Genomic DNA, 25,321 nt, shown 5'->3' on the forward strand with positions numbered 1-25,321 from the left:
AGTAAGGCTTTTGACACAGACTCTGTAACAGCCTCATAGACATATTGATGAAATGTGGACTACATAAACGCAGTGAGGTGGATCAAAGACTAGCTGAACTCCTGGATTTGAAGGATTGTGATGAGTGACACAAAGTCCAAGTGGAGAGCAGTAACTAGTGGTACAATCCAAGGGTCTGTACTGGGGCCAGTACTGTTTAACATCTTTATTAATGACCTTGATGATGATGGGATGGAGTGCAACTGTGACAAATTTGCATGTGATGCAAAACTGGGAGGACTGGTTGATACACAGGGTGGTTCAGCTGCCTCTCAGAGTGACCTCAGTAAGCTGGAGAAATGAGCCATAGAATCGTATTTTGGTTGGAAAAGACCTTTAGGATCATCAGGTCCAACCATTATCCTAACACTACCAAGCCCACCACGAAACCATGTCCCTAAGCACCACATCTATATGTCTTTTGAACACCTCCAGGGATGGTGACTCCACCACTTCCCTGGGCAGCCTGTTCCAATGCCTGACCACTCTTTCAGTAAAGAAATTCTTCCTAATATCCAATCTAAATCTCCCCTGATGCACCTTGAGGCCATTACCTCTTCTCCTGTCATCAGTTACTTGCGAGAAGAGACCAACACCGATCTCACTATGACTTCCTTTTAGGTAGCTGTAGAGGGCAATAAGGTCTCCTCTCAGCCTTCTCTTCTCCAGACTAAACAACCCCAGTTCCCTCAGCCGCTCCTCCTATGACCTGTTCTCCAGACCCTTCACCAGCTTCGTTGCCCTTCTCTGGACACGCTCCAGCACCTCAGTGTCTTTCTTGTATTGAGGAGCCCAAAACCGGACACAGTATTCGAGGTGCGGCCTCACCAGTGCCAAGTACAGGGGCACGATCACCTCCCTACTCCTGCTGCTCACACTGTTTCTGACACAGGCCAGGATGCTGTTGGCCTTCTTGGCCACCTGGGCACACTGCCTGCTCACTTTCAGCCAGGAATCTCATGAAGTTGGACAGAGAGATGCAACTGGTGAGGGATAACTCCATGCACCTGTGGACAAGAAGTTGACCAGGAGCCAGCAGTGTGTGCCCTTGTGGCAAAGGCGGCCATCAGCTTCCTGGGCTGCATTAAATAGAGCATTGCCTGCAAGGTCAAGGGAAGTAATCCTTCCCTGCTGCTCAGCACTGGTGAGTCACATCTGGAGTGCTGGATCTGGTTTTGGGCTCAGGGGTTAGTGCTGGCATGCACTGTTCTGATGCACCACTGCACTGTCTCTGGTCTGGCTCAGCAAGCAACTTACATTGCGGCTGTAGCTAACAGCATGGGTAACATTAGAAGAATGCTTCTCTGTTATGAGTTCATATGCCACCATTCTCAAACAGCAATGTCACTGAGTACAAGCTAATCCTTTCAAAGGGTTACTGTCTGAGAAAATAACAGCTTCTGCTAGTGTTTTTTTTATGATTGTTGAAGCTACTGCACTTAACTGAAATTGAGCAGGCCTGACTTTTTGGAAGCTGTTACAGCTTTATCTTAATTCATTCAAAAAATTTCCTACTCTGTCTAAGTGTAATAGCATTACTGATGATTTTTGACTAATCTTAGACTACTGCTTATTGTATTTAGGGAGGCTGAAGCTGAATTGAAGCTTAATGATGTTGCCATGACTGGCTATGTGACTTTCTGCTTGTGGCCATTACTTACGCACCTCATTGGTTCCCTCTGTTGCAAATAACAGACAAAGACTGTATATTTTTTTTTTTCTGGATAACATCAGCAAGATGCCATCACATCTATGGCCACTTTCTGTACAGTGATTTGGGAATCAACAGCTATAAAAACGGCCATATCATTTCTCCCCATCATCTGTTTATTTTTTGCAGAAACTTACTAGTATCATCTGTCCCGTCCCACTTGGTGGGTTTTGGGGTAGGTGAATCTTTTGTGTCCTCCCTTTTAAAAAGGGTTTTCCTCTGCACAGCAGAGACCCTTTGCTCAGCAAAGGTAGTGAGTTAATAACCCTTTTTGGTCAGTAGATTGGCAGCAATAACACACCTCAATAATAATAATATTTCACAGATTGGGTAAAGTATGGCTTTCCCTAATTCTATCTAATAATATGGAGAGAGGGGGAAAAAAAAAAAAAAAAGAAAAGTAAAAAAGAGAAAGAAAGAAAAGAAAGAGAGAGAGAGAGATATCAGCACTCCTGGGGTCCAGGGACGTCTCGCAAGTCCAGTCTGATCTTTGGTTCTTCGGTGGCGGGTACACTCCTGCATCTTGATTATTGGTATTTTTATTGTCTGTTCCATTAATATTCATGAGCCCTGTTCACATTATCCCCTCTTGTTGCTTTTAATGCTAATTAGGACACAGATGCAATATGGAACATTTTGGGGGCTCCAAGGGGCTTCTGTCCACTATAGATAAGTGAGTGGGCCTCCAAGTTAGGTGTCCACTTGTAGATAAGGGAGTGGGCCTCCCCACATCCAGAAACACCCTTCTTCTGCAGGGTTTGGATAGGGGAGGTTTGGTAGCCACTCCAACTGAATCCTCCTTTATCAATTGCCTCAACTAAAGTTTCTGAAGGGAGAACACCACTCCACTTTTCTGTCTCTGAGGAGGGTGCACCACTCCACTTTCTCAGGGCTTGTTCCCTCCCTGGAGCAGGCTGTACTGCAAAGCAGGCTGGTTTTAGGGCTAATACATAAAACTTGCACTGTAAAACAGGTTTGTTCAAGACACGTATATAAAATCTGCAAAACAGGTTGTTTAAGGCAAAAAACCTCAGACAGTCCTTCACATCATCCTCCAACTCGCTGTGGTTTGCTTTTCATTCTTCTTACCCCATGGATTGCCTATCCAGCACTGCATTACAGCTATATGAGTGGGTATTTTCAATGTTTGTTCTTTTAATTCCGGGGAAAACTTAGTTCTAAAACCCATGTAAGTAAAATTGGATATTGCAGGGTTCACTCTGGCAAGGTGAAGTTGTGATTAAGCACAAAAGATGCAGTTGAGACAGATGCCTTAAGCGTCATATGCCTGTAGCTACAGTATCTTACGGCTTGTAATAATATACCCATTACAATATTCTTGTCTCACCTCAAATATTCTCACATGCTTGGTCTGCCATGCTCTCTAGGGTCAGAAGGAGGAGCTCCAAAGCTGTTGCTAAAATGCTAAATACTAATTCCTCTAAATACTGAGGGAATTAGCTGGTGGATTCATCCCTGACCGGCACTGCTCTGCTTTTCCATGACTGAATGTTGGTATTGTGAAATCTTACCTCTTCTGCTCTTGTTGGTAATGTAAATCTGGAGAAAATGGAGATCTTCAGCTGTTTTCTGGTGCGTCCCCAAAATACTCCTATCAGGCTGCTTGTGATCACTGATACTGTTCAAGACCCTTAGCAGCTACCTGGGTACGCAGCAGCACTTTGCTGGACCTTTTTCCTCTCTGTAACTAAATTTGTAGCAAATTTACACACCACCTTCAGTGTTTTTCTGTTCATACATCCACAGGCTTACTTGAAAGGACATCACTAAACTCAAGAGTACTTTGTTCATTCTCCTAAGGACAACTTGAACTGGTGCAATCACTTCTTCCAAGGATGATCAGAGCTACATTACCATGTTTCTACTTGATGTACCATAAATGCAACTTTTTAATAGTTTAATGGCATAAAGTAGTTGAAGATGCACTAAAATTATTCAACGAAGAAAAGCAATGAATGATAAGACAAAGAAAGAAGGGAAGGTATACCACAGTGTCCTTCCATTTAGCCTGTGAAGTTAGATTTGGATCTTCATGACCTATTCTGGCCAATCTCAGCTGTACCAGATTCTCCAGCCCAGCCTCAGTCTTGATGCCTCTAGCATTGGGTCCCATGCTAAGAGCTGCAACTCTTTCCTTTGCTTCCCCAGCAGTGCCTTCCTGAAACCCAGAAGGCTATTTTTAATGCACAGAACTGCAGGAATGATAGTTGAATTGGCCACGAGAGGGCACAACTATTGCTTTAAAATGTTGGCTATGAAAGGGACCATCCAAAGCATCTTGCTCGGTTTAAGACACAAGACCGACTCTAACTAGTCTCTATTGTAAATCTGCACTTAAACATACTCTGAGGGATATAAAATAATTACATTGTCAATCTATTTTAGTTAATAATAGAGGTAGATATAGGTTACGTCTCTCTTACATGTTCCCTTCTTCAGGGATGAGTGTGAGCGCCACCTTGTGTTTTCTGTCACTGCTGGGTGAGATTGAGCGAACGTGGGGACCAAGAAGCCAACACAAGGAACGCACAAAAAGGGAGGGCAACGGGAAGGCTTTGAGGACAGAGAATCCACCTCATCTCCTCTGAACCCAGAGCCACTAGGTTTGGGTCTTCTTCCCGACAACCCTAGGGATGTGCACTACGTACAGGTAGGTTCACAGGACAGGCAGTGGTTATTTTCCTTTTAAGACTGGTTCAAAGAGCTCACAAGACTGGAAGGAGGAGTTTCTCCCTCTACCTAGGGTTATGTCAGCTGAATACTGTTAGTGCCTGTAGTTCCTCTTTCTACACTGTGGGAGCACTCAATCACAATTCCAGTTTTCCCAGGGGTCCTCTTGTTTGAGAGTATTGTGAATGGGTCAAATATTCCAATTCTAAATTGACTCTTACTCCTGTTTTTTACAGCCTCAGAAGCTGTCTGCTCAGCTTTTCTTCTCCACACAGCCTAGGAGCTGGGTTTGTTGTTTCCCTGCACTCCACAGGTAGGCCAGCTTAGGAGAGAGCAGCCTGGTTGTCAAGACAAAGAGCGTAGTTAACAGCAAGCATGAGCTCCAGCAGCCAAAGTCACAGGCACCCTGGTAATCACCCTTGCCGGTCCCTTTGGGCAGGTGATCAGTGAGTGCCTGGGTGTCAGGGATCATTTGGCTTCTCTTTTTGCTGTTCTATTCTTGCAACCTTTTAGGCAAAACACAATCCTTAGTCTGTGCCTCTGTTTTTATTACTCTCTTTTTTTCCTCTTCTCCCCTTTTGCTCAGCAGGTGTATTTCCTAATAGCTAGATGATCCCTTTGCACCTTCTTTCCTCTAATTTTCTGCTCATTTGTGGGTCTATCTCGCTTCATAGCAGAGATCTGCTAGTTGCCTAGGCATAAACTGTATCAATTAAATCACAGGAAGGAAAACAAAAGAAACAAAAATCCTTATTCACATCCTTAGTTTATATTCTACTTTGCAAACAACATTTGCACTTCTGCAATATACACAGCCTCGTTTTTTTCTGTAAACATCTGATCGCCTCTGGCTAAGACAGTTCTTTATCCTGGTTATACTATGGTTTAGGCCTGGAGGTTTGAGACCTACAGAAATCATAATCTGAGAATTATACAGTTCTAATGCAATTATGTAAAACCTTTTCTAATTGCTTTCAGTAATGTTTCATCCTCTGACATTGCTAAATGCATGCCCTGAAAGAGTTTGTACAGCTTACTTCTTGCCATTTATTGTCACTATTTGAACTGTCACGATGATCTGATAATATTCTATAACAACATCACTCGACAGTGTACTTTTTTTCCTATTGGGAATGATTTGCCAGGTTTTGGGGACTTCTGAGTATCTGCTGTTACAATTTGAAAAGTAAAGGATTGCAGGAACTGGGGATGCTTGTTTGGCTTTATGCAAGTCAGCTTCCTGTACGATTCATGTTGTACTATCACTGAATCATCCAGTATTGGTTGTTTCCGTTTCTTGCTGTCTGTGCTTTTGCTACCAAGGAAAATATCAGTGAAGCATATTTACAGTCCTGTAGGGCACCCTTGCTCAGTGCAGGGTGCTCCAGTACCCCTTAGGGGGGCACCAAGAGTAGATGTGAGCATGTGCTGATCCAGCAGCATCAGACTGAAGTCCTTGTATGGCAGACTTACAAGATCATCTATGATGGCAGCCCTATGTCTGTTCCCTTTGTACTACGTTTTAATCCTTTTGTGCTTGGAACAAGGAAAACTTGCTATCATTTAAATGTAAGCCTATAGCTTATGCAGTAAGGTGTCTATACATTTTTCTTTGAACTGAGTTTTTTTGGTGTTGTTTTCTTCTTTGCACATTTCCAGCACCGCTTTGGTTAGCTAGGCCTTTAAATTTAGCAATCAAGGTTGTGAAAATTATATGCGGTATTTTGCAAATCATGTATTGTGAGAAAATATGCAGTTGCAGGTTTCTTGCTCTGTTGAAGAAATTCTTGTGAGATGTGCACATCTCAACAGGCCTTGTCACACTCTCAGAGGGTCTCAGCATCTGCCTGCTTCTGCATTGCTGCAAGAAGCATTACATTCCTTTCACTGGAGTACTGAACACATTGTGGAAGAACAGGGACAGAAGTGTCCATATCAGCAGAGGGACCAGTGACCAGGTCCAGAGCTAGGACCAGTGTCCCCAGTGACATCTTATTATGGTCACTGGGGATCGAGTCAACGGATTATGCAGGGTCACTCCTCTCATCTTCATGCAGATGACACAAGCAGATAAGTGACTGCAGGCATCACTGCCTGTAATGGGAACACAGGTGCCTATACCATGGACTTTTAAAGTTAGGTGCAATAAAGCCAGCTGTGGCTTCTAGCAAACCTGGGCAGAGCCAATGCAGCAATAGACTTAAGGAGGGGAGAAAAGCATATGGGCTGACCAGCTGGAAAGCATCTTGTCAGCAAAGGACCAGATGGCCCTGTGGACAACAAGTTGACCAGGAGCCAGCAGAGTGCCCTTGTGGCAAAGGCCAACAGCCTGCTGGGCTGCATTATGTAGAGCATTGCCTGCAAGGTCAAGGGAAGCAATCCTTCCCCGCTACTCAGCACTGGTGAGACATAGCTGTAATGGTGGTTCTGGGCTCCCCAGTAAAAGCAAGACATGGACATACTGCAGCAAGTCCAGCGATGGGCCATTAAGATGAGAAATGGACTGGAGCACATGCTGTATGAATCATAGAATCATTAGTTCGGAAAAGACCTCTAAGATCATCAAGTCCAACCATCAACCCACCACCACCTTGCCCACTAAACCATGTCCCGAAGTGCCAAATCTACATGTTTTTTAAGCACCTCCAGGGATGATGACTCCACCAACAGGTGGAGAAGAGAGGCTAAAAGTGTTCCGATATTTTTTTTTTTGGAGGAGGAGCAGGCCAAGGGGGTATCTTGTCAAAGTGTATAAATAGCTAATTGAAGACGGGTGGGGTAAAGAAGACAAACCAGACACTTCTCTGTGGAATCCAGTGGCGGGATGAGACACAATGGGCACAAATTGAAATATGGGAGATTAGAGTGAAAGAAATGGTGGTGAAACACTGGAAGACTTGCCCAGGGAGCCATTGTCTTTGGACAAGGTCAAAAGCCAAGAGGACTTGATCCTGAGCAACCTGCTCTACGTGACTCTGCTTTGAGCAGGGGAGTTGGACAAATGATCTCTGGAGGTGCCTTCCAACCCCAGCCCTTCTGTGATTCTGTGACTAGATGGGACCTGACCTGAGGCCTGGAGAGCTCCAGTGATGAAAGATCTGGGAGTAGCTTTAAGGTGCTTTCCAAAGAGCTTCCCCAGTGTTGGCATCTTACGAGTCTGTCTGTGATGCTGCAGTGCTTGGAAGGATTTGGGGAGGGGAGAGGGATCTGGGAAGCTACAGAGCAATAGGCCTGACATTTGTTGCAGGCAACTGAGTAGAAACTGCAGTACACCCTAAACTTAGTGGATGTATGGATAGAGGTGGTATTTTATGAACGTGTCAAAGTGTCTTCTGTAAGGGAAGGTCAGCCACTATCAAGCATGGGGACAAGGGGGAACTCTGTCGTAAAATGAGGAACACCTGAATTTGGCAAAGTCACTCAGTGAAGTACCTGGCATCAGAGGGAGTATTCCCAAATGAATGAGTAAACTAATTGGTCAAAAGAATGTGTGCTCAAAGGAGCATTCAAAACTGAAGTCTTGGGGTGGGAGGAGGCAGCTCCATGGAACTCTCAGCTCAATTCTCCTGGCAGCCACACAAGCAGCATGAGTACTAGGAATTCTTAGCAAAGTAAAAGAAAACAGCAACCAGTTTCCTGCCACAGTATAAAAATTAATGTGTAGTGATAATGGGGTTTCAATTTCCTCCTTCTTTTGTTGTGGGGTTGTTGTTTTGGTTTTTTTTTTTTTCCTGATGGATTTCTAATTAGATGGGTTCTTTACAACATAGCTGCATGACCCTTATATCAGCCACTGTACTAACTGGATTTATGACATCACATCCTCCTTGATCTGCTTGTTTTCTCCATGCATTCAGACTCCATATCTCACCATTTCTTTTCAGAAAAAGAAAGTGCCAGACTACAGTTACAGGCACTCTCAGAAACACTAACTTCCTGAAAATCTTGTCCAGCTGAGCAGTAACTTCTGTGGTGTCTTGAGGGACGGGTGAGTAGTATTTGCAGTTTCTGTACAATGGCAATTTCGGAGGAAGGCAGAGACCCAGATTTCCTGTGTTTTGTGAAATAAATGGACTGGCGAATGAAGCATCTGAAACGTTCTCTTATCCACTACAAAAGCAAGAAATATGTTTTTAAATCTATAGAAGTGTGATTGTAGTAGAAGTTCCTCGTCTTATTAAAAATACGCATGTAATCTTGAAGCTTGCTCACTGTTAGATTAGAGCCATGCTTTCCTGCCTTCTCTACAGCAAAGGCTCTGCCCCCAAACTCTGTACCTGCTTTCTCTTCTTCAGCTTACCAAGCTACAAATTATTTACAGGATTCAACCAGCTAGGGTATGGAGGGAGGGGGGAAATAGGTATGTAAAAAGCAGAGTGGGTTTTTTTTGCTGCCTGTAACACTCACAGCGCATGCTAGTATTTCTCTGCAGGAGAAGAAAATGTTGTGGGAATCCAGAGCTGATGATTTGCATATCAGCTGCCTCTCCTCTGCCCTGGCAAGCCCCAGTGTCTAGTGGAAGGCAGTGGCTCCATGCTGTTGCATTTAGAAACCTCCAGTGTGGCTGACGGTTCATTTTCTGGCTAAGCGGAGAGTTTAGTATGTGACCCAGTTGCAATAATGAGGGGTGAATGACAAATGGGATCGTGCCAGCTGGGTTCTCTGTCCTGTTCCCTGTCTGTTTGGTTACAGCTGTTTGATTAAATCTTTTGCTGTTCTGGAGCATGGGGATTTGGATTTGGAGATGGAGCCGAGGGAGGCAGGAGAAATCATTTAGGTTGGAGACCTTTAAGATCATTGGGTCGAACCATAAACCTAACGCTGCTAAGTCCGCACTAAACCATGTCCCCAAGTGCCACGTCTACACGTCTTTCAGATACCTCCAGGGACGGTGACTCACCCACTTCCCTGGGAAGCCTGTTCCAGTGCTTGACAATCCTTTCAGTGAAGAAATTTTTCCTAATATCCAGTATCCTAAACCTCTTCTGGCACGCCTTGAGGCCCTTTCCTCTCGTCCTAAATGCCACAATCCTCCTCACTGCCTTTTCACATGCTTTTGTGCATTGACCTTTGCTGCCCCAGTGGTGGGCCCAGGAGGCACTAGTTCTGCTTTCCTTCACTTTAAGGAGAAGCCAGGGCAGAAATGCTAATGCTGAGAATGTAGCTAGAATGACTTCTCTTTTTGTTGCTGCCTTGTTAATAATATCTTCCTCTCCATCCTTCCCTTTTGCAGGAGGAAGAGAGGAAGTAAGGGTAGGGTGGAGGGGGGGGATTGCAAATGCATTACTAGGTGATTCCACTGGCAGAGCTGAGCAGGTCAGAGCCAGCATGGCCTTTGCATGCTCTGTTGGTGATGACTGGGTTAGCCAGCACCATCTACCAGAGAAGGTAGAAGTGGGGACTGGGCAGGGGAGCAGGGTTGGGAAGCAGCCTTGAAACTCTCTTCACCTAGTCAGTTCTTGTCCTTATCATCTACATTTGCCTCCAAAGCTGCCTTGTATCAATTCCCCTCCCACTATCCATCCATTCTGCTATCCTACAGTGCCATGAAAAATGAGTCAGGCTTTCTGTAGGGGTGGGTGATTGATTTCAAAAGGCAACAACTGCTGGTTCAACAGCCTTGGAGACTGAGGCCCCTTGATAAAAACTGGTGTCAGCACTGGGGTTTTCGTATTGTGTTCGGTTTTGGGGAAGGACAGGCTGTGTATCAGGGGAAAAAACTCTCATGATGAGAGAAAACTCTCATCAGGGTAGCAGTTCCACATCATGTCCGTTGACAGAGGTCCAGGAATATTCATAAGGAGCATTCCTATTTCCTCATCCTAGGGTTTTTTGCATGTATATCTCATGTCCAGAATGACCTGAAATTCTAGAAGATGACATATAAGGTCTCTAATGCTGTTCCCAGCGTTTGTTGTGCACCACCATGAAGGTAGGCCATTTGAGTGCAAGTGCTGTACATCCTTCCAAGCAGCAAGCACAACTTACATGGACAGAACTGAGGATCAGTCTTGGTTTGTGATACACAGAAAAGAGAGACTTGTCCTTATTTTGTGTTTGAAAGAGAGGGATCCAAAGATGGGCAGTAGTTCTGATGTGGGATCTGAAGGCCCTGTGACAATATGGAGAAGCCAGGAGACTACTTCAGTAATTACCAAAAGGCATAATTTAAGCATGCTGTCCTGTGGTGTAGGAAGGAGAGTTCTGTTCTGCCATAGCACTGTTCCAAGGCTCGTGGTCTGCTGCCTTGCCTGTCAGTGTCTTCTCTCCTCTCTTTCAGGTCATGACAGTTGTCTTGTGAGAGCAGGCTCTGAAAGGAGCAAGAATGCCCAGGATGTCCAACTGCCTGCCAAAACGGACCACGGTGCTGCTGAACTGCAGGCTTGGGGCTCTCTTTATTCTCACCATTTCATTTGTGTTCTTTGCCTTTGTCATGTTCTACTGGAGAGCTGGGGAGGATGCTGAGGGCCAGTTCTACAGCTTGCCTACACAAAACAGGTGTGAACAGTTTTTGCCTTGCCTTCCTCATCCCACTGCCGATGGACCCGCTCCTTCCCCAGGGGATGTGTTTTTTGTGGAGACCTCGGAGAGAATTAGCCCAAGTTACCTGTTCACATGCTCTGTGGAGTCAGCAGCCCGGGCGCACCCTGGGACAAGGGTCGTGGTGCTCATGAAAGGTTTGGCAAACGGTGACGTCTCGTTACCCAACCACTGGGGCTTCTCGTTGCTGAGCTTCTTTCCCAATGTGGAAATCCGTCCACTGGACCTGTCAGAGCTTTTTTCTGGAACACCTCTGGCAAACTGGTACTTGCAGGCTCAGCAGCGCTGGGAGCCTTATTTCTTACCCGTCCTGTCTGATGCCTGCAGAATTGTCATCATGTGGAAATTCGGTGGCATCTACCTGGACACAGACTTCATTGTGCTTAAGAACTTAAAGAACCTCACCAATGCCCTCGGTATCCAGTCCCATGATATGCTGAATGGGGCCTTTCTGTCCTTTAAACCCAAACATGAGTTCATGGAGCTTTGCATGAAGGACTTTGTGGAGAACTACAACAGCTGGACCTGGGGGCACCAGGGTCCACTGCTCTTAACGCGTGTCTTCAAGAAGTGGTGCTCCATCACTAATATCCAGAATGCTATGAGCTGCAAAGGAGTGAGTGCTCTTTCCTCAGAAGCCTTTTATCCTATTCACTGGGGTGAATGGCAGAAGTTATTTGAAGCAATCAGCTCCTTGGACCTTCAAAAGCTCCTTAAGAACACCTACGCGGTGCACGTATGGAACAAACTGAGCCATGGGACAAGGCTACAGGTCACATCCCAGGCTTTGCTGGCTCAGCTGCATTCTCAGTTCTGCCCTGCTACATATGTGAAGATGAAGAGGGACTCTGAAGAGGAGTCAAGGCCTGCAACGTGACCTGTAAGCCCTTGGCTGCAGGGAATTTCCCCAACATGGAGGAAACTGAATGCCTTTCACCTTCCACAGAATTAAGTTTCTAGCCCACGGAGCAGGTATTCTGTGTGACAGCTCAGTGATTTTGTACTATTTCCAATATCTGCCTCAGATCCTACGTGCTTCAAATATACACTAGAACCTAAATTTGGACCCTTGTTGATGCTGCAGGGAAGGGTGAACTTGTTCATTGGTGCCTATCTCTATTGCTGTTCTCTCAACTGCTCCTGCTGTGTATTAGGCCTGAAAAGCCTCTCACGTAGTTTCAACAGCTGTAGGAACACTTGGCTTGCTCACTGTAACATTTCTAAGTATGTAAATCAATGCCAGCCAGTGCTATAGGACACGGTTTACTGGAGCTTAGGACCAAATTCCTCACGTGGTAAAGATTCTTACAGCTGGTGAAATATGTGGAGAATATATGAAAATTGCTTTAAGAAATAGAAAATATATTAAGTCCCCACTCAGCTCAGTGTAATGTTTTTCTTGCTTTCCAAAGGTACTTTCATTTCAAATGATCTTTTCTACTGTTTTACATTCCACAGCAATGGGTCAACTTTTCTGGTCCTCTTCAGGAGAACAAATAGACAAATGCACTTCTTTTACCAGTTTGAGTAAAGATCCTTGCTCTGTTGAAGAAATTCTTGTGAGATGTGCACATCTCAACAGGCCTTGTCACACTCTCAGAGGGTCTCAGCATCTGCCTGCTTCTGCATTGCTGCAAGAAGCATTACATTCCTTTCACTGGAGTACTGAACACATTGTGGAAGAACAGGGACAGAAGTGTCCATATCAGCAGAGGGACCAGTGACCAGGTCCAGAGCTAGGACCAGTGTCCCCAGTGACATCTTATTATGGTCACTGGGGATCGAGTCAACGGATTATGCAGGGTCACTCCTCTCATCTTCATGCAGATGACACAAGCAGATAAGTGACTGCAGGCATCACTGCCTGTAATGGGAACACAGGTGCCTATACCATGGACTTTTAAAGTTAGGTGCAATAAAGCCAGCTGTGGCTTCTAGCAAACCTGGGCAGAGCCAATGCAGTGATAGACCAGTTGTTGATCTGATGACAATTCTCACAGCTGAATGTGTCTCCTGTGTGTCCAGGGCACTGTAATTGTAAAAATGCATTTGAAATCAGAAGAGGAGAAAAAAAAAAATGTACTGTGGTTCTGCTTGTGCCAAATCAAAGTTCCTGCCTGGGAGACAAAGTATAAGCAATGTGTGGTTATTGCTCTTTCAGATATCCAATAGCTAACAAATAAGAGAAATACGTGTATCAATTTTAATATGGCCTTTTCCTAAATGCCATTATTTGCTGGGCTATCATGCGTGAAGGAAGGCTGATGTAAGTTTGATCCAGCTTTTAATGTAAGCAGCAGTATGTTTCAAGATTTGTCAGATACTGAGCAATGGCACACTATTGATTAAATACTCCATTGCAGACCAAAAGTGAGTCATCAATTTTTACTTGAAAGAAGTTGTATAACACAATGCATCAACTTACTCTGCTGTCTGGTTGTCTGTCCCCACCTGCCCGCCCCCCCCAAGAAAAAAAGGAAATGTTGCCCGATCACTCTAACTACTAGTCTTCGTTACTGTTGCTGAGAAGTACTGGATATGCTGTTCCAATATGGTGCCCATGGCGGCAAACAACCAGCTGTAGCTCATATTCCTCTATCTTCACTGTTTCACGTGTGACTCTTTCTTCAGCCAGCAGGAAAATGATGGTGTAAAGGGCAAATTCAAATTCCGGGCTGACACCAATAAAGGTGCTTCCAATTGGCTTGATTGAGCCCTTCCAGCTGAACTGGATGCTCAAAACTTGGTCATCCTTGTCAGGCTGAAAGCATAAACAAAACAACAGAATAATCTCCAACACAGCTGTGACCAGACAGATACAATTTCCGACACCAGATTTTTGAGAGCATTGCAAGATTCAGTCATCCTTGCTGTGCCAGGGTGCTATAGCTGGAGCACAGCCTTTTCCCTGTCCTCTGGAGCGTACATGATCATTCATCTCAATTAAGCTTCAGCAGTGTTGTGATTCTGTAAACACCAGCATTACCTTTTTAAATAGTTTTTGCAAAAAAGAAAGCTGGACTTGAGGGCATACCAGTATTTCTTCTGCTTATGTACACTTGGACAAATTAGGTTCAAAACATTTGAGTCTGTGATTGCATTGTTGTGCCTTGATTCATTACCACAACTTTTATCTCTGGATCCATTTGTCTTATTTGCAAAGGCACCCTGCTTGTTCTTACCCTGGTTTTGTTCTTCCGAGCGACATATCCCTTGTAGTCAATTTGGTTGAGCTTTTCCTGAAGGTAAAATTGCACCCAGTTGTGCAAACCTAAGATCTGTTTTCCACGCCTCGTTTCTCCAACAAAAACATGTTCAAAACCGCAAGAATCAGGTCTGTAATAAACCAAAAAAACAATATATAGGTCTTTTATGTGTTTAAATAGTTCAAATTGGCAGAGGTAACAGGCAAGAAGATGCACAAGCTCGTTTAGGTTGATTTGTGAGCAGTTTTTTTATTTGTTTGGATTTGTTGGGTTTTCTTTCTTACTTTGCACAAAACTTTGATGAAATTTAGCCATGAAGTCTAAATTTGTGTTGGATAATAAAGGTTGCTACTAAATGCCACAGAGGCATCACTGCTGCTTATCCACATTTTAGCAAGGCTCGTGACACTGTCTGCCATAACAGACTCATAGACAAATAGATGAGGTACAGATTACAAAAGCGGATGATGTGGTGGGCCGAAAAGTCAATGAATGTCTGCAGTTGAAGGCCTGTGATTAGGGACACGAAGTGCAGCCAGAGGCAATTCAGCAGTGGTGTACCCCAAGGGTCAGCACTGTTAGTACCTGATCAGTAAGTCTTTAAACATGATCTGTGTGGGACCGATGAACACCTGATTTAGGCCATGTTCTGAGGCTGTCTTCCAGTTCTGTAACAGATGGCAGTTGGGCTTATATTTACCTGAGTCAGAATAGTGAAGAGATTATCAAGAATCATATCCATCAAACGTACCTGTCTCCTTCTTTCCTGGCGTAGAGCTCGAACCAGATGTCATACAGTTGATGTTTGAAATCGGCAAGGTTTGGCTTTGCTAAGTTTTTTTTAAGCAGATATTCATGAGCTAGCTGAAGGATAGAAAAGCAAGACATATACAGAGTTTACTTTTTAATTCAGTGTTTTCACTGACTAAAAAAGATCTGTGTTACTCACTTTCATGACTTCTGTCGCTAAGATTGCATCAAGAAAACAATTATTTTCAACTATTTCTTCTGGAGTCACTACTTCTGCTACACCGGTTGATGTCTCATAGTTGTCCAATAAGGAAATAAAGGCTGCAGAAAAAGAGAAACTTTCAGCATCCTCGTTCTGATGAACAGGCCATATGCCTAATCATACCTGACATTAGAGACTGCCATCATAAAAAGATGCCATATAATATGCCTTGACAGCCCTTACAGAAAGACATTCCTTTATACGTCAAATTTCATTCTCAGGTACACCGTTGGGTGTAGGTCTAGAGGTGACTCAAGGCCAGACCACTGCTGTAGTTCTTTTTAAGATAAACAGCTCGCTGCTAAGCTTCCTTATGGAACTAAGTGCTGAAGCAATGGTGACCTTCTACCAAAACAAATCATATCTGACCACCAGAATTACAGATGTAGGGTTATGAACATAGGCTTCTGCTATGCTGGCAGAAAGCTTTGTGGGCATTACTTTGGTAGAGCAACAATACAGCATAAACCTACATGAGATGGCTTGAGCTTAAGCGTGTGGCCACCGAGTGGATGGGTTCATTTTCTCCTTCGCACCCCTTTTGCCACATGCTCCCTCGCGTCATTTCGTCTATACGTGCTCTGACACTCAGTGGACTCTGAGGGCTGATTCAGCACACCAAGTTCGTAGAAAAATACTTGAGGTCAAAAACCTAAGTCATCTTCTGCCAGGTTAGTGAGCTGAAGGGACTCAGCATAGGGTTCAATGAGTACCAGGGCTGCCCTCACTAGACACACCATTGTGTAGCTCAGAGATGAAGGGGGAGAACAGAGAAAAATGGTGCTGCCCGTTATGCTGGCTGTTTGATCAGCTTAATGTAACGCTCTGGGGAAAAGAAAAATCAGGGAAGGAAACACACATTCATAGACATGCTTGAAGTATAACCCTCAACAGAAATGCAAGAAGTAGCTGTGGACCTAGTGCTATCTGAGAGGGCTAGAAGCTGTAAGCAAAGCAGGAAAGATCACTTTGGCGTCTTTTTTAACACATTTCACTTCGTAGTGGAAGAACCACAGAGAAATTCATATTTTGGCTAAGGCACAAAAGGACGTTCGTCCTGAGGCTGAGGCAACAGTAACCTCCATGGAAATGTTGTAGAAACTACCTTCAAATGACATGCGGCCCGATGATCATCATCACCATCCAAATTATATATCATATTGTATTTTAGACAAACACATAAAAACCAACATGGATTCTTCATGTCATTTCCACAATTAATAAAATAAAAGGTCTCACTTGCAAAAGTTTTTATGCTCTTCAGGCGTTCTTCATTTACATTGTGAAACAGATGTCTGGCTGCGCTGTCCTGGACAGCACTGTCACCTTGCTGTGCGGCACCTGCTTTTCCCTAGGAGAAACACCAGAGTAAAACAATGAAAGAACTAAGATGCCCTTAGAGGAGACAGTGCCTGCCTTTATAATAAAAACAAAACCCATAATGCTATCAGGATTCTTTGTTAGGAATGGTCTTCCTATGAAACAAGAGAACACATTACAGAAGAACTGACAGCATAAAGAAAAAAGACATAATCTTTGATACCGTAGGAGCATGAAACTTCTCTGTTGACTCATTTTCAGAGACGATTGTGAGGACCCATGTAAGAGCTCAGTTCTGCTCAGTAACCGGCTGTGCTACTATGCTATATATACAACACATGATAAAGAGAAGTAATGTAGAGCCACGGCTCCTTCCTGACACAAGTAAATAAAAAGGAGATCTGGGCACTTCCTTCTCTGTTCATTTGTAACCCACGGACCCACTGCGTATAGTTTATGAGGCCACGCAGTGCAGCAGAGGGGTTGTTTCTCTCCTGAGTCCCTACTCCCCAAGCTAGCCCATCTAATTGTCCTCTCTTCTCTGATAATGCTTAAGCAGTCCAACTCCTGATTAGGATCCCTCAGGCTTAGCCATTGTTTTCTGACTTCTGACCACAGCCCCAGCCACCACCCCAGTGCCAGGGAGATGCCGAGATAGTTCTGTGCAGCTCCACCAGCTTTAGACTGGTGCATCCTGGTGCTCTGAAGTTTTCAAAGACTTCTGGTTGCCCACATTTAAGGGTATTTTAATCAATGTTACCAATAAGCACATCCAAAATGGAAAGGAGGCTTTCCTGACAATTTTCAAATTTCTGTTCCAAATAGGGCATTCTCAAAGCAGGGAAAAGACGAGTAGCAGTTGGTTAACATGGGCAAGATGTAACTAAAGCCTTGTTCTGAGAAATGGAGAAACCACACAGGAAAAGTTTTCCCCACGCACATTCTGGCCTGTGGTAGGTACCCGTTTTTTCAAGTTTATCATCAACAGAAAACGAAATCTTATAATATGAAGCAATGTTGAAATAAAGTGTCTGAGCACTTGTGCGAGTATAGAATTGGATACTGAATATTCAGTGGCCTGCTGCAATTTGTGGCCAAAACACATGGTCATGTTTGCACTACGCTGAGCTGGCAAGGACTGAAATGGCTGCTCATCAAATCTGATATCCACTCCTCCCTCACAGTTCCCTGGGACTGGTAGCAACAATCCTTAAATGCTCCTCACCCACACCTCTGTGCTACTCCATACTCCCTAGGAGAGACTCAGGAATTCCTCAAATTCCTTCTTTATTGCCCCAAGAATAACTTAGGACCTATCTCCCCTTCTCCCTTGCTGCAAGTCACCCAGACCATACACACATGCAGTCATACACACAGAGAAACAGCCAGGGCGGAGGGGACCTCAGGACATATCTAGTCCTGCTCAAAGTATGGTCAACACTGAATTCAGACCGTATTGCTCAGGGTGTCATCTTGTTGGGTCTTGAAAACCTCCAGATATGGAGATTTCACAGTTTCTCTGGGCATCCTGTTCTGATTGCATTTGTCCTTTGTCCTGAATTTCATGGTGCCCCTTCCTTAGCCTATTCCTCCAGCCTGCCTATGTCCAGGTGAAGAGAAGCCCTGCGCTTGAGCATACCAACTTCATCACCAGTTTGCTGTGATCTGCATCTGGAAAGGCTGCACTCCATCTCCTCCAGGCCACTAATAAAAATATTAAATGTTATAGGACCCAAGACAGACACCTGAGAGACTCCACTTGTAACCAACATCCAGGTAGTGTGGACCATTAATGTGTTCTCTGTACTGTTCCCTCTCCTAAGTGGTTCTTTGTCATTAGGCAGTCATTCCTATGCCATTAGTGGAAATAACGAAGTATAGGCAACTCGGCAAAAGGCAGTTTTGCAGACACCTTTTCCTACAGTACCATACTGCCCTTAATCCTCATGTGACTTAGCAACTGGTTACCTGCAAATCAATTGTGTAGTCCTTCCCAGGCATAAGGCGGTTAACATCCATGTCCCACATCTCATTGAAAAGTTTAGAAAGTTCATGATTGAAGGGCTTCCTGTCAAGAAATCCAGAGAAATATACACAAGTTAAAAGACACATGCTATTAAGTCTGCAAGTCACTTCTAGAGTCTTCTAATGTCACTCTATGTTCCGGATACTAGCTTGTCATCAGGAGAGCTTTCTCTTCTCCCCACACCTTTCTGTCAATGCTGCTCTAAAACTCATAGAGCTTATGGTTCGTGTTCATATTTAAAAATGCAGGTAACCTGTAAGGAAACTTGAGCCTTCCCTAGGGTTATTTTAGAGTATATTTTAACAAAGTTCTTGTTAATAAGCCTTCCTGTGGTTTTCCATGCACTGAAATAAAAATGAAGAATGTGGAGTTTCATTCAGGAGGATTCTATGTACAAACCAGAGGCAAGCAGGAGATTGTTATCAGCATGCAGCAACACTACACAACAAACCAAAAAGCAAAGGATTCTCTTTATGATGTTTTTCTAGCAGCAATCTTATGTACACTCTTCCTATCTTTTTTCCTGCAAGACTCTACACTAGATATGCCTTCCTTCGCCCATACGCGTGGTTATCTTAGCATACAGTTAGTGTGACGGAGGGTGACTAAAAGACTCTAAACACAGGGTCTGCATACAATTAAAATTCTCTCACGCACTGATCTCTGATGCACATACAAACCTACCCAGGCTCGTCCTTTCTTCATTTTAATGGAATTTTGTCCTACATAACAGTGTATAGTTTTCAGAAGTCTATCCATCCACCTATCAACAAGATTTAGGAATGGTTGTTGTTGTGATGAACCACCCAAAGGTAGCTCCAGTTTCAAAGGCATTATGTCCCCACTAACATGTAAGAGCAAGACAACAGAGTGGAGAAGAAAGAGAAGTGGATTAATCTTTAAATGACTGACAGTTGAATTAATCAGTTACAAACCAGCACATGCATCGAAGCCGAGAGAAGAACCGTTTGATAATTTTCAATTTCTCCTCCAAAGCAGATGCTCTCAAGAAAAGAAAAAAAAAGTACAGAAATTTGTCAACAATGGGCATTTTTTTCAAATAGCCATTTGGGCACTTGCTGTGAATTTAACAACTGGTTCTCCTAAACTGAACCAAGGCACCTTCAAGCCCAACTCTGAACCTCCTAACTGATTACTGTTATGTCTTCTCCTTTTATCCTGGCCAGGACGGAGATACTTGCTGCATCCTCCTGCCAGTGGCAAATTCCCTGCTCTCTTTAACAGAAAGAGCAAATGTATGTTGTGGCAAGGTCACAGTCTTCTGATGTTGGCAGCCTTGATGTGAGGCAGCTTGAGAGGAAGAGCTGAAAGAGCCAGGCGGGCGCCTGCCCCCTTGTTGGCAGGGAGGGAATAGAGGTCAAAGCAGAAAAGAGGGCATTAATCAAATGGTGGGAGAACAGTCTAGAAGCAGCAGAGCAGGATTTTATGTGCCTTCTCCTGTCCTGGTCTGCACTTTATGACTGGCTCAGAAACTGCTGGTCTAAGCTCCACGTTGAAAGAAATAGAAAGTAGCAAAGTGTGCTTGGAGAACTGAAACTTTTTCTCCAGAATTGTGTGTGTAACTGTGGGATGGAACTTGTACGGCCTAAGATTAAAACCGTGAAAAGGATAAGCAAGCTGCGCTTAACTCCTCAAGAGCATGTTGCCCAGAGGAATTCATATCCCTGAGTTAAGAGCCAAAAGCAGTCAGTTTACATTAATGCACCTGAGGATAAGCTGCAGCAGCTGAGGAGCATAAAGAATATTTTTGATATTCATATTATACACAGTGTTATTTAGAGTGGGGAGAGTAACCTCCTACAGAAGGGCAGGGCAGACAACCGTAACTACTTTGGCTGCCACACCTCAGTCTGCCTGCGACTGGGAGTTTGAGTCATCGTGTGCCTCAACTATGCAGGAGGCACGGACAGTCTGTTTTCACTTGAGCTCTGTGATACTTTGAGATTGTTGTTAATGATATATCTTCCAGATCACTTGAATTTTGAACTGGGCTTCAATAGGTGTCAATACCTGAAAGAAGGAAAAGGACTAAAATTTCTAGTATATGGGAGCCAAAAGATATGTTTTTTTGCTAGGGTTAAACATGAACATGAAGGAAGATTTTTTTTGCTTGGAACAAGTACTTGCATGGATCTTACAGTGGAGCAGAAGGAGGCTGTCACAGAGGAGGTATATTCAGCCCTTGCCCAAACCCCAGGCTCTGCTTATACAGAAGTGTGGCTTGTGGCATCACAGTATCAATACTGGCTGTGCAGCCCAAATGAGGCACCTGCCCAACTTCACAGGGTGTTAGCCTCATGGCATATCACAGAAGCCACCAACAGCAGCATATTTTATTTATTTTCAGCAGTACCTCCACATTCTTTCCAGAGCCTTAAGAAGAGCAATTCCTTCTTGAAAGAGTTTACAAACCAACACTAAACAGAAAATTTTTCATCTCACCAGCTCAGCTGAAGTCCAAAGAACAAGATCAGCAAGTTCACAGAACAGTACTGGAGATGGTTTTCAAACTTTAAGTCTACATTCATGTTACCTTGGACTGACCTAATTTTATTGGCTCACTTTTCTCCTGGGTTTCCAGACCCTTCTGCTGTCTACTGCTGTGCACCAGCTTATCTCATCTGTTTGAGTAATGCCATATTATGTCTAATACAGTTTTTACTTTCGAAGTAACTACCAGTGGCAGATAGGAGTCTGCTGTCTGTTGAACATCCAAGGTATGTGAAATATTAGGGGGTGATGTCAGGGGTTTTTTTCAATATTTTGTTCCATATATATAGTGTTTCATAATAATATATTTTAGTATGTATGTATTTTGGTAAAAGTCATCTATACAGGAAATCTGTCAGCCCTTCAATACCTACTGTGTGTTCTTGGTCTGCTCTTGGCAGATTTGTCCTGTTTTTATAAAGTGCTGTAGGATTTTTCCTCTTCTGGAAATGTTATGGAATATCGCATGAGCTCATGGAGGCAAGCTCAAGGGGTCTACTCAGGAGAGGGTTACAGCAAGAGCGTACCTACAGATTTCAATCCTCATATTTATTTAATAAATATGCTTCTACTAAATGTATTCCTGCATTCAGAAAATGTGCCCCAAAACTCTGAAGCCACTTAATTTTATAAAACAAAAGCGTTTTCTCTCCTTTTTCTCTGCTGGGTGCTACCAGAATATTATCATGGACTTTTCCTCGCCTTTTTGTTTTCCCTTTAGTTTCCAAATAGAGCAGAGCACCTTTAGACATTGTAACTGAAGTTTAGAATAAAGAAAAATACATCCCTGCGAAAGCAAAGAACTTGTTTAGCAACTTACATAGTCATCTTGTAAAACTCTTTCTGGACAGTATTTCTTTAAAAAAGGTCCATAAACTTGGCTTACACATATGAGGTGAGACAACTTCAAAGGGAAGTCGTCCAACACTTTAATGCAAATCCATGACACACAGCAGTTAGGTAAGGTTTTCCTGAAAAAGAGTAGGATAAATTACTTCCATGCAAGAAGTCTGGCCAGTTGGATTTTGTCCAGTCGGAGTCTTGCTTGGATGTGCTTATGTGCGCAAAGCGCCACCCCAGTAACAAGAATACTTAGTCTGCACTTGTAAGAGCTAAGAAAACTTTTGGGGGCGGCTCTTTGCAATAGTAACTCTAATGCACCTGCAGTGTGGCTAGAGCAAAAGAACCTAGCGTCTCCACTTTATTACAGCTTGCAAGTGAAACATTCACATGATGTCCCTGTTTTTTCCAAGTGATTTTCTTATATGAAACTTTCATTCTATCCAAAACAATGCCCCAAGAAAAGTTCTTTTATTGCTAGAAATGACTCAAGACATGAAGAGGATTAAAGGATCAGTGGCGAAACCTGTGAGCAAGTCAACAGTGTCAAAGCAAGAAAAACATGTATTGCAAAAGCGTCACGTGAAGCCCTGCAAAGAAGGTTTGATTGAACATCTTCTCCAAAGTAAATTTACCTTTAGAGATCCTTTGAACAACATCCAGTTTTGAAAAGCCTTTAATCTTGGCATAGAGAAGAAAAGTATTTGGAAAACCTCCTGAGCAGTGTCGTGGTTTAACCCCAGTCAGCAACTAAGCATCAAGCAGCAGCTTGCTCACTCCTCCCACCCCCACCCCAGTGGGATGGGGAAAATAGAAAACAAGTAAAACTTGTGGCTTGAGATAAGAACAGTTTGATAGTTGAAATTAAAAAGAAATAATAATGAAGAAGAAAATAAAGATAACAAAAAGAAAAAGAAATAAACCCCAAGAAAGGCAAGTGATTCACAATGCAATTGCTCACCACCTGCTGACTGATGCCCATCCAAATCCCCAAGCAGCGATTGGCCCCTCCTGGCCAACTCCCCCCCAGTTTATACACTGGGCATGACTTCATATGGTATGGAATATTCCTTTGGCCAGTTTGGGTCAGCTGTCCTGGCCATGCTCTCTCCCAGCTTCTTATGCCCCTCCATCCTTCTCACTGACAGGGCATGAGAAGCTGAAAAGTCCTTGACTTAGAATAACCACTCCTCAGCAACAACTAAAATATCAGTGTATTATCAATATCATTCTCATACTAAATCCAAAATACAGCACTGTACCAGCTACTAGGAAGAAAATTATCCCAGCCAAAAGCAGGACAGCAACTATTTACAAGAAGTTTCCAATAATTTAAAAAATCAGTTCAAATGTTGAGAAATACATGTATCAGCTTATAAGGTTAATAGAAGATACAAGCGATTGTGTCAATTTTTTAATGTCTTTTACTTGAGTCCAATTATGTTTTTCTTAGTTTAAAGCTAGTATTTGAAATACCAAAGGATAAGTAGGATAGGTTTTGTAGGTGGAAAGGAAAATACATTGTCAAGGGCAAACATAAGAGTGGGCAGTTACTCGGCCAATACTCTGTCAAGGTCCTGGGCAGGGAGACGATGTTTGGAGAACTGATTCTATGTTATCAGCTATGTTTAAGCAAAATCTGATCTTAGCACCACCTTATTTTAGCTAAAACAGCTTATGATTCAGTTGTCTCACCAACTTGTTATGCTTGAAGAGAGTTAATAGAATAGAAAGAAGAAGCAAGGTTATTGAAGTGCTACATTTCACCTAACTCCCTTTTACATGTCTCCCAGACGAATATAACCCATCCGTGCTGCCCTTCACGTTAGAGAAGAGCTAGTATGATTTTTTCTCTTACCCATTAGCCATGCCAGGAAGAAGTTTTTCTCTTAGCAAGTATACTGAGCAGGGACAAGGCAACCTGAAGCTCAGAAATCCTCCTGGTCGTCAAATGTGTGGAGCTGTCTCCCTCTTATAGTCCACTTGCCCGCTGAGGACTGTCACTCAGACTGACAGGCAGTGCAGGAAGGCAAGGGAGAGGCAGGAGGTGCCAAACCCCACAAGAAGACGTGGAGCGTAAGAACCGTACCATGTCTCACACCTCCCTCTGCGCAGGCACATTCAGACCAGGAAGTCAGAGTCACCTCTCCCAGGCTCCTGCTTCGCCTTATCTCCGCAGGCCATCAGTATGGCAGGGAATACAGAAGGTGATGGCGCAGAGACGCATGGCGACTGCCACCTGGGTTTTCAGATACAGTCCTGAGATCCTTGTATGAACTTCAGAAATGAGTCATGGCATTGCATCAGGAGTTCTTTTGGATTATTTCTTAACAGAGTTTAGATCTTTACATGAATTTTGGGTGCAGAAATAAGAATTTCAATTCTGAAAGCCTTGACTGAGATGGATGGGCCATTCTATTCTTGCTGTTCTATATACAGTTATCATTTGAAAATAGAATGGAAGATGATAATAAATCAGAGATCAAAAAAATTACAGGTGGGGAAGAAAAAAACTCCAATGTATGCTTCTCTGCTTACAGCTGAAATTGCTAGTTGGGACCTTGTAACTATTAGGAGGCATTATAATCAGGAAATGTTTGACAAAGGCAGCACTTTGCATGCACCACTGGAAGCATGTGGTGGCAGGTGCTGGTAAGTGGACAGCAGGATGACCAGGGGCCAGCAATGTGCCCTCGTGGCCAAGAAGGCCAATGGCATCCTGGGGTGTATCAGAAGGGGTGTGGTCAGTAGGTCGAGAGAGGTTCTCCTTCCCCTCTACTGGGCCCTGGTGAGACCGCATCTGGAATAGTGTGTCCAGTTCTGGGCCCCTCAGTTCAGGAAGGACAGGGAACTGCTTGAAAGAGTCCAGCGCAGAGCCATGAAGGTGATTAAGGGGGTGGAACATCTCCCTTATGATGAAAGGCTGAGGGAACTGGGTCTCTTTAGCTTGGAGAAGACTGAGGGGTGACCTCATTAATGTTTATAAATACGTAAAGGGTGAGTGTCAGGAGGATGGAGCCGGGCTCTTCTCTGTGATGTCCAATGACAGGACAAGGGGCAACGGGTGCAAGCTGGAGCACAGGAGGTTCCACATTAACATAAGGGAAAAACTTTTTCACTGTGGGGGTGACAGAGCACTGGAACAGGCTGCCCAGAGAGGCTGTGGAGTCTCCTTCTCTGGAGACATTCAAAACCTGCCTGGATGCATTCCTGTGTGATCTACTCTGGGTGGTCCTGCTCTGGCAGGGGGCCTGGACTAGATGATCTTTCGAGGTCCCTTCCAACCCCTAACATTCTGTGATTCTGTGATTCTTTGATTCTGTGATTCTGTGAAGTGCAGGTACCCACTCCAGTACCTGTCCTGGGAAGCATGCATTCATTATGTGGCTAAATTAACCTTCAGATGGTTTAAAGCTTATTTCTGT

The 25,321-nt window shown here is 43.8% G+C and overlaps 2 protein-coding genes across 2 annotated transcripts; one reads left to right on the plus strand and one right to left on the minus strand.

Annotated features, from left to right (window-relative positions):
- The first annotated feature begins 10,766 nt into the window (after positions 1–10,766).
- On the plus strand, positions 10,767–11,858 carry LOC104348011 (lactosylceramide 4-alpha-galactosyltransferase). Its single transcript, XM_009953190.2, has one exon. The coding sequence runs from the start codon at positions 10,767–10,769 to the stop codon at positions 11,856–11,858; it is 1,092 nt and encodes a 363-aa protein (XP_009951492.1).
- A 1,626-nt stretch (positions 11,859–13,484) lies between these two features.
- On the minus strand, positions 13,485–23,765 carry LOC104348010 (poly(U)-specific endoribonuclease-A). Its single transcript, XM_009953189.1, has 7 exons — positions 23,755–23,765; positions 18,488–18,587; positions 16,439–16,550; positions 15,137–15,258; positions 14,939–15,051; positions 14,164–14,317; positions 13,485–13,742 (listed from the first exon to the last, which is right to left on the minus strand). Exons 1-7 carry the CDS (start codon positions 23,763–23,765, stop codon positions 13,485–13,487), a joined length of 870 nt encoding a protein of 289 aa, XP_009951491.1.
- Between the last annotated feature and the right edge of the window lie 1,556 nt (positions 23,766–25,321).

The sequence above is a fragment of the Leptosomus discolor genome, chromosome 1 (genome assembly GCF_034619465.1).
Source record: "Leptosomus discolor isolate bLepDis1 chromosome 1, bLepDis1.hap2, whole genome shotgun sequence".
Lineage (NCBI taxonomy): Eukaryota > Metazoa > Chordata > Aves > Leptosomiformes > Leptosomidae > Leptosomus > Leptosomus discolor.

What these genes read in the sequence shown, in the direction of transcription:
- LOC104348011 (XM_009953190.2), top strand. Translation starts at nt 10,767, where the DNA reads ATGCCCAGGATGTCCAACTGCCTGCCAAAACGGACCACGGTGCTGCTG.
- LOC104348010 (XM_009953189.1), bottom strand. An exon ending in ACTACACAATTGATTTGCAG is followed by an intron (nt 16,551 to 18,487) that starts GTAACCAGTTGC and finishes TGTTTCTCCTAG; the next exon opens with GGAAAAGCAGGTGCCGCACA. An exon ending in TAGCGACAGAAGTCATGAAA is followed by an intron (nt 15,052 to 15,136) that starts GTGAGTAACACA and finishes TCTATCCTTCAG; the next exon opens with CTAGCTCATGAATATCTGCT.